The sequence below is a fragment of the Chrysemys picta genome, chromosome 22, assembly GCF_011386835.1.
Source record: "Chrysemys picta bellii isolate R12L10 chromosome 22, ASM1138683v2, whole genome shotgun sequence".
Lineage (NCBI taxonomy): Eukaryota > Metazoa > Chordata > Testudines > Emydidae > Chrysemys > Chrysemys picta.
Window position 1 is genome coordinate 19,941,375 of NC_088812.1, and position 9,124 is coordinate 19,950,498.

General features: G+C 60.3%; 1 protein-coding gene across 9 annotated transcripts in view; it reads left to right on the plus strand.

Moving 5' to 3' along the window:
* The window catches only part of PDE1B (phosphodiesterase 1B), a 147,745-nt gene extending 138,621 nt beyond the window's left edge, over nucleotides 1-9,124 (plus strand). For 4 of the 9 annotated variants that reach the window (XM_065576064.1, XM_042858929.2, XM_005296037.4 and 1 more), the window contains 5 exons: nucleotides 1,632-1,713; nucleotides 1,889-2,009; nucleotides 6,588-6,724; nucleotides 7,327-7,445; nucleotides 8,979-9,124. In XM_065576064.1, the coding sequence (XP_065432136.1) occupies nucleotides 1,632-1,713; nucleotides 1,889-2,009; nucleotides 6,588-6,724; nucleotides 7,327-7,424 (438 nt within the window). In that variant the 3' untranslated portion in view covers nucleotides 7,425-7,445; nucleotides 8,979-9,124. The remainder of the gene's footprint in view (nucleotides 1-1,631; nucleotides 1,714-1,888; nucleotides 2,010-6,587; nucleotides 6,725-7,326; nucleotides 7,446-8,978) is intronic. The other 5 variants (XM_065576063.1, XM_065576065.1, XM_065576068.1 and 2 more) reach the window with 2 other exon arrangements.

The window sequence follows — 9,124 nt, forward strand, 5'->3', positions numbered from 1 at the left end:
CTCAGGGGACCCAGGAGCTTGCAGCCTCAGGCAGCCTTCATCTTGGGAATCTGTCCCGGGGGCGAGAGATCCCCAGTGATTTCAGTGTCACCCGCTGCCAGGGAGAGTCCATACCCAGGCTGCGTGTGGAGAGTGCGGTCAGCCTTGCTAGGGCTTCCCCTGAACCAGCTCCTCTTGGCCAGGGGAGGGCGATTCCCTTACGCAGCCTCACAGCCCCAGGTGAGGCACTGGAGCTCAGCCATCCCTGCTGTGACCCCCCTCGGTCTGCTCCCAACTGTGGGCCTGCCCCAGTGTTGCCCTGTTGGTGGCACAATCTTCCCTGTGACTCCACAGTACCAACCAGCCTTTCTGAGGCTTTGCTGAGCTGGGTATTTCTGGCTGGGGCAGTGATTCCGAACCCAGTCCCCCGACAGCAGAGAGCCCTGCCCAGAGCCTCTTCCAGCCAAGGAGCTTGGGGCTGCACAAAACTAATGGAGCTCCCCAGCAGCAAGGGCAGGGCACAGAGAGAGGAAGGAACATGGCTCAAAGCCAGTAGCAGAGCTGAGAACGGAACCCCGGAGTCCTGACTCCCTTCCCCCACTCGATCCCACTAGACCCCACTTCCCTCCAGAGCTGGGAAGAGAACCCCGGAGTCCTGACTCCCTGCCTCCCTTCCTCCCCTGCTCTAACCTCTAGACCCCACTCCACTCCTAGAGCTGGGAAGAGAACCCCGGAGTCCTGCCTCCCTGGCTCTAACCGCTAGACCCCACTCCCCTCCTAGAGCTGGGAAGAGATCCCCGGAGTCCTGACTCTCCCACTGCTGTTAGACACAGCTTTGCTTGCCACCAACCAAGGAAACAGCATGAACCCCATTTTACAGATGAGGAAACCGGGGCCTGGTGAGGAGGGCTTGCCCTGGGTCATACGGTGGGGCTGATATGGAAACCAGCAGATCATGACCCCAAGCCCTGCGCTCAGTGAACTTGCTCATGCTGCCTCTGGATCTGGGATGGGTGATATGAGACATTGGCTGGTTGGAATGGATTTTAGGAATGGGACCCAGCCATGATAAGGAACATTCCCCTATGGCAGCTCAGCCACCCAATTAACTGCCAAGGAGCCACTGAACCATCCCAAGTGCCACTAGAAGCGTTTGACCTCAGGGCGCGACGGCCGCGTGGTGACCGCCATGCCGCGTGGCCTCGGGGCGTGACAGCCGCGTGGTAACCGTCATTCCATGTGTCCTTGGGGTGTCACTACAGACTCATCCCCGCTGGCGTGTGAAAACAGGCATTTGCAGCTACAAACACTCACTGCGTGAACCAAACTCGCTCCCGGAAACACAGACATTACAGACAGACGGGTGCAGATCGAGTAGGTTGGGCCTCACACCTGCTGTCCTGCCCCAGGAGCTGGGCTGCTTAGTGGCAGGCAGGTTGAGCCTCACGCCCAGGGATAGTTTGAATCCTGTGTTTTGGACGAGCTGAGGATAGAAGAACCCAGGTGTCCTGGCTCGTATCTCCCACGCTCAGATTAGTAGCTGAGTCCACCGACTCCCTCTCTTGTGCTCAGGCTGCTCTTGCGTCACCCTGCGGCTGGGTGCCCCAGGCGTTTGGCAGGGTTAACGGTTCTCTTTGTCCTGTTTCCCGCAGGGGGACAAGGAGGCTGAGCTGGGCCTGCCCTTCTCTCCGCTCTGTGATCGCAAGTCCACGCTGGTGGCCCAGTCCCAGATCGGTGAGTCGCTGCCTCCCCCCACACACCTGCTCTGATACACTTGGTGACTTGCCTGCCCGTTGGGCCAGGCCATGCCCTCGTGTCTGTGCATGCAGCCCTGCCGGCTCAGGGGCACGTGGCCCAATGGGGCTCCGGGTGCATCGCACTCTAATGCCGCCTCCCTCTGCCTCCACAGGTTTCATCGATTTCATCGTGGAGCCCACTTTCTCGGTGCTGACGGACGTGGCGGAGAAGATCGTCCTCCCGCTGGTGGAGGAAGACTCCAAGTCTAAGTCCTCCTCCAGCCAGCAGAGCAGGTGAGCACAGTATGGGAGGCTCACAGCAGCTAGAAACTCAGGGGAGTGTTACTAGCACCGATGCCCTTGTAATTTTCCAACGTGCTCAGGAATGCAGGGATCATATCACTATCCCTACATTGCAGGTGGGGAAATTGAGGCCTGATGCAGGGAAGGGACTCAGAGCAAGCATACAGGAGATTTGGGATTGGAACCCAGGAATCCTGGCTCCCAGGCTGCACACTCGATACATAGGCCCAGTCCAGTCCATACCTCTTGTGCCATTTGCCCCATGGGGGAGTTTGCCCCAAGGGAAGTGTCGGTGCTGTATTCACCTCTGACTGCAGAGATCCTCAGGGCAGGGCAAGGCAAGGCAGGGCAGGGCAAGCTGCAAGTCCTGGTCGAAGTCTGGTCAGTGGGGGCTGCCTAGGCACGTCACTGATTCCCTCCCAGCCAGCGCCACTGAGTTCTGGGGTGTCACTGGCTGGGCGGCTCCAGGCCTCCTGGCGCAGGGGATCTGTTGGTGCCTTGTGTTGCCTCAGTCCCCTCTCCAGGAGGTGGTTACACTGCTGGGGGCGTGGGGGCTGGATTTCATGGGCAGAACCCAGAGCCCTAGGGCCAGGTTGTCCCAGTAGCTCTTATTGTTCTGGGGGGGAGGGGAATTCTTCATTTTGTTCAAGGATGGGAAGTGGGGAAGGGAGGATCCCGATTGTTCTCAGTGGGAGCGGGGGGGACAAAGTAGGACTGGCCTGAAAACAAGAATTTCATGGTGTGAAAACTGTCCAGGTTTCGGCATTTGGTTTAGTTCCACACTGGGACAGAACCAAGACCTTGACAAAAACCCAGAGAGAAAGTGAGAGAGACGCATCCCAAAGTACCCAGTGGGCCGGGTGCTGACTAGGGCTGGAGAGACACAGGGTCCAGGTCCTGCTTAGCCCAATTCAGAGCAGGGATGTGAGCCTGGGTGTTCCACACCCAAGGATCAGGAAAACCTCTGCTTGTGTCTCTGTTGTTCTGGCTGCAGGACAGTCATTCAGCCTAGAGGCATTTATCTTAATTAAGTGTTTCCGAAATGCTCGGAGGGGATGTCTGCAGGGCTGGGCCAGCTCCTCACTCAGGCAGTGCTGTGGGCCATGTGGGCCTGTGTCCTCTGACCCTGCCCTCAGGGGCACTCCCTGTCCAGAAATAGAATTAGACTGAAACAGTAGCCAGGCTAGTAAAGTGAGGCAGCGCCCGATGCTGTCCAGAGGGGCCACACACCCCTGTAGGCTGGTGCTGCTATGTGATCCCCTGTGCCTCGAGAGCCAGCAGAGCAGAGAAGAATGCCTGCCAGACTGGACAGCAGGACACCTGGGCTCTGGTCCCATCTCTGCCACAGGTTCATGATGCGGCTGTAGGTAAATCAGGCCTCCCAATCCCTCGGTTTCCCCATGTGTAAAATGCTGACACTACTAGCAAGGGTGAATGAGCCCGATTCTCCTCTTGCTCCATAGTTTAAGGCCAGAATGGACCACCAGCTCATTGAACCTGGCCTCCTCTCCAGCACGGGCCATTGATTATCACCCAGCCACCCCTATGTTGAGCTCAATGACTTTAGTCACACCAATGTATTTCAGGCCTCAGAGAGCTAAGCTGTTGTGGGCCACAGGCAGAGAAGAGGAGAGGCCGAGGTGCTGCCAATGCCCAAGGCCCCTGCCAGGGCAGGGAATTGATTAGGTAGGATCTGCCCAGATGATCCCAGCAAGCAATCCTTGCTGCATGCTGCAGAGGAAGACGAACCCCTGCCCCCAAGGTCACTGCCAATCTGACCTGGGGGGAAATTCCTTCCTGTCCCCAAATCTGGCCACAAGTGTGACCCTGAGCATGTGAGGAGGAGGAGGAGTCACAGCTCCAGGACCAGCTCAGAGCAATGGGCCACTTACCCCAGTGGAACTTCATCAACCTCAGTGACGTTACTCACGTCCAGCCCCTAGTGTGCTGACTAGCCCTAGTATCCCCATGAGCCCTGTATGTTCCCCCGGGCATTCTTCCCCACCTCCCAGAGAGTCCCTTGGATGCAGTCCGACATGGCCATGAAAGGAAAGATGCTGGAAGCTTTGGGACCTGCCTGAAGCTCTGGCAGTACCGTCAGCTGGTCCTTATGCAAATGAGACGCTAATCTCTCTGCTCCAGATAAGACTTCGAAGAGTCTCCTGAAAATAGACCCCCACTCCCCCACCCCCCACCTCAGAGCAGCAGGAATATGTAAAACAACCACCACGGAGACTTCCCCAGACTGCCAACAAAGTGCTGGTTCAGCCTGAGTTTGGGCTGCAGCTCCAGCCCAGTCTGCCCCTGCCATGCTGTAAAGGCAGGTTCCCAGCTGTGCTGCCTGCCCGAGTCCCTGCTGAGCCCTGAAGGAGTTACAGGCCATGATTTTTCTCTATGGGAACAAAGCGGAATTTCAAGGTGTTGCTTCCAAAGGCCTTTATCTCCGCAAGGCTCTGGGGAGGTGGGGAGCAGGGCAGGCGAGGCCTTGGGCAAAGTCAGGCTCTGTGTAAACGGCTCCTTTTTGTAGCTGGGAGTCATGACCCAACTTCAGAGCTTCACAGCTGCTCTGTATGCACCTGCCAGCTTCTCTGCAGTGTGAGAGCCGAAGGCCAGGGCCCAGCTGGGACCCTGCCGATGGCTCTAGGCTGCAGTGCCTGAGCCTCGCAGACATGAATTAACAGCGCCTCACCATTAGCTTATGTTCATTGTTAGCACCATTTCACCAGGGGAGACGGAGGGTCAGACTGAGCCAATGAGCCCAAGGGCAGAAGGCCTGATCCAGAGTAGTTCCATTGACTTGAATGCATTTCGGATCAGGCCCCAAACAAGTAAGTGGCAGAACTGGGGATAGAACCCAGGAGTCCTGACTCAACCACCCCTGCTCTAACTCACTAGAGACCACTCCGCTCCCGGAGTGGGGGATAGAACCCAGGAGGCCTTAGCCACAAGACTTAGCAAGTGACCAAAGACCATGGGGTTTGTCATGCTGGTGGCAGGTTCCCCTCTAGACATGTGGTGCCCGAACACGAACACCATGAAGGGATAATTGAGCCGGGACAAGTTTTGCATGACATTCACGTAGTTGTGTTTGCCAGTGCAGACCCCACAGCCACATGCAAATAGGGTGACCAGATCACCCAAGTCAAATATCGGGACGCCGGGGGGGGGGGGGGGGGGGGGGTGACGCGGGGGCAGGGCTTGGCGGGGGCGGGGCCAAAAAACCCACACCTTCCTCCACAAGCGCTGGAGGGAGGCCCGGGAGACTCAGGGGAAGCGCGGGGCCGGGGTGAGTAAGAGTCCGGCCTGGTCCCGAGCAGGCAGGACTCAGTCGGGTGGTAGGGAGAGGAGGGGGGCGGCCCGCGGGGCCAGGCGGTGGCTGTTCTCACCCCCAGGCAGCGGGACTCGGGAGCAGCCGCTGCTGCAGCTCCCACTGCCGTGGGGGGAGGAAGCGGCCATGGCGCTTGGCGGCTGCGGCTCTGGCGCCCCCGAACCCCCCGAGCCGGGGCCTGCTGCGGGGACCCAGTAGCGCGCACGCTGCGCCCAGCCCAGCCCCTGGCCAGTCGCGTCTGGGCTGCTGCCCAGCTGGTGCTATCGCGCGGCGGCCCCGGAGTGGGGGCAGCAGGCCCCAGCCCCCCCGTCCCGCAGGGGAACGAACGGGGCTGGGCGGCCGATGCCTCCACCCCGGGGCCACCGCGCGATAGCACCAGATGGGCAGCAGCCCAGCTGGCCAGGGGCTGGGCCCAGCGTGCGCGCTGCTGGGTCCCTGCAGCAGGCCCGGGGAGTTCGGGGGCGCCAGAGCCGCAGCCGCCGAGCGCCATGGCCGCTTCCTCCCCCCGCGGCACTCATGCAAATGCCATGCCCCTGGGGTGTTGCTGGGAAAGGTTTGCCTGGCTCCGGTTCCCAGCTGCCTCATGTGTGATCTGTGCTCGCCCCCTGCTGGTCTTGTGCATAACAGCATCGGCCGAGGATGGAACAGGTCTGAGGGGAGTCAATGGGGAGCGCCAAAGGAGGACGGAGCAGTCAGAGGGAGCAGGGGGTCCAACAGAACTCAGTGCTGCCCCTTCACTGGGTCAGCGCCAGCAGAGCCTCCCTATTGGCAGCTGTTCCTGTCCTCAAGCCGGCAGCATTACTGCTCCCCATGCTCCTGCCACTGGATGGCAATCTCACTTCACACCTCACAGAGCAGGCGCTCCCAGGAAGCAGTGGGCTCTCAGTGTGAGGGACTGGGAGCTGCGAGGCAGGGGTCAGGGGGTCTCGTCTCAGCTCTGCCCGTCTGTGAACACTGGGCAGGTCACTTCACCTCCTAGGTTTCAGTTTCTCGTCTGTGCCAGGAGGGCAATGCCAATGCCATGGGGTGCCCAGGGAGCAGGTGCATCCAGGGTTATTTGTTACTCCAGCTGAGGGGCTGATTTGCTGAGCTGTTGGGTGAAGGCAGCTCCCAACTGAGGAGATCAAGCCCTCAGTGTCCTCGCCCAGCCCAGTCCTGACTGCTGGGGCTCCCTGCCGTGCCTCCCAGCCTTGGTGTGGTTCCCACACTACACTGCGCTGCCCCCTCTGGTTTCCCTGCAGTTCTCAATGGAAGCAGCCGTCCCTGGACGAGCATTCAGAGCTGGGCGACATCAACGCTGACATCACCAGCTTCCGCTCCACATGGACCAAGTACATCCAGGAGAACAAGCAGAAGTGGAAGGAGCGAGCAGCCAGCGGTACGTACTGCCCAGGACCTGGGGCCCTTTGAGGAAAATCCCTCCCCCCCCATATCTGAGAAACTCTCAGGGTGATCTCACTGTACCCGCACCCGCGCCCTCCAGATCGAGTCATCCCTCCTTGCCGGTCCCAGTGAGAGGCAGTGGTGGCACAGGAGGAAGGGCCCGGCTGTGTGAACCTCGCCCCTGCACTGGGGGGGGTGAGGTGCTTGTGGCTGTGGCAGCAGAGCCCATAGGGCTGAGGGTTGCAGGTGCTCCTGGGAGCAGGGCAGATGGGGGCCAGCGGAAGCTGTTCATCTAATTCCAAAACCAAACCAACGCAGGGAAGTGGAGTGAGGTGGAGAAAGACCAGATACTCCAGCCCACGCAGGCTGCACGGCGGCCGAACGGCAACCCCCTGGTGGCTGGGTCTGCGGCCCTGCATGAGACAAGTTGGCAGGTCTCAGCTCAGTCCGCATGCCTGCCTATTACAGGTGGCGTGAAGCAGCTCCCTCATGGCACCCTGCAGCGAGACCATGGAGCCAATGGGCCACATTCACTAGCTCCATCCTGAGCCCGGTCTCATGAGCAAGCCCAGTGCCCCACATGCCCTGTCTCCCCAGGGATCACTAACCAGACATCCATTGATGAGCTGTCACCGTGCGAGGAGGAGCCACATGTGCCCGAAAACCAGCACAATCAGAACGGTGATGTGGAATAGCACAGTCTGCGAGGGAGAGAGGTGAGCACCGGTCACCATGAACCCGGAGTCAGTGCGGCCTGGCGCTGTCCCCTGGCACCGGTCACCACGAATCCGGAGTCAGTGCGGCCTGGCGCTGTGCCCTGGCACCAGTCACCACGAACCCGGAGTCAGTGCGGCCTGGCGGTGTCCCCTGGCACCGGTCACCATGAATCCGGAGTCAGTGCGGCCTGGCGGTGTCCCCTGGCACCGGTCACCACAAACCCGGAGTCAGTGCGGCCTGGCGCTGTGCCCTGGCACCGGTCACCATGAATCCGGAGTCAGTGCGGCCTGGCGCTGTGCCCTGGCACCGGTCACCACGAACCCGGAGTCAGTGCGGCCTGGCGCTGTGCCCTGGCAACGGTCACCATGAACCCGGAGTCAGTGCAGCCTGGCAACGGTCACCACGAACCCGGAGTCAGTGCGGCCTGGCGCTGTCCCCTGGAACTGGTCACCACGAACCCGGAGTCAGTGAGGCCTGGCACTGTCCCTTGGCACCGGTTACCGCGATGCTAGAGTCAGTGCAGCCTGGCGCTGTCCCCTGGCACCGGTCACTTGGACACCCAGTCAGTGCAGCTTGGTGCCTTCCCCTGGCGCTGATCACTGCAACGCTGGAGTCAGAGAGGCCTGGTGCCTTCGCCCTGCTACCTGTCAGTGCGAACCCAGAGTCAGTGCAGCTTGGGGCCGTCACCTTGGCGCAATGTGCCATCGCAGTTGGGTGGCATCCCAGTCTCGCTCTGCCCCGGTGTAAATGGCACCCAAAGAGCTGAGCGGGGCAGGTTCAGAGCACACCCGGTGATCCTGATGACTGTCCACTGCCATCTGCTCAGCGGATACCTCAGAACCTGCAGCAGGGTCTGGCCCTTCCTGGCGTGGTGCAGTTAGGGCTGCGGACATGGCAGTGCTGGCCTTCTCTGGGCTAGTCGGACACCTGCGGGAGCAAGACTCCCTTGCCTTGCATGGACACAGAGACACCTGGCCTGGGTGACAGAGCCTTTAGGGCAGTGATTCCAATGGCTCCCGCTCCTGTAGTGACCACACGTTATTGCCCTCTCAGCTATTGAGGGCCCGGCTGTCAGATACGTTTGGGGCGTCTCAACCCAGATCCTGTGGCTGTTTCTGCAGAGATGCCAAGCAGTGGTTGGGCTGGGGAGACCACACTCCCTTCTCAGCCCCAGCAGAGATGTCCCTCTAGGGCGAGGCTGGAGCTTGCTGTGCTGCTGGGGTGTGAGTCTGCAGAGCGCCTCCCTCAGCCCCACTCTGTACAGCCAGCTCTGACTTTGACTGGAGCAGCTCATCGCTGTCCTGCACAGCGGGGGCCGTGCACCAAGACACTCTCTGGCTGGCACTATGCGGGGGTGCCTTGGTTCAGCAGGACCCAGGGGAGGAGGACTGTGGGACGTGCTATCCTGCACAGAGGCGTCTGTGCACCAATGCACTCTAGGTTGGCACAATGCAGGGGTGCCCTGGCTCAGCGGGGCCTGGTGGGAGGGTGGATCCTGCTGTCTAGGTCTTGACTCTCCCGCTCTGACCCAGCAGGTCCCTTTTCCAACTGAATGATGCAGTTTAGTCCAAAGTATTCGATGCCATCGAAATCAGCACCATCGCAGGAGGAGCCGCCCCAGGCCAGAGGGCGAGAGGGAGCAACCATTGTCAAGATATAAAAATTAATGTAAACCTTA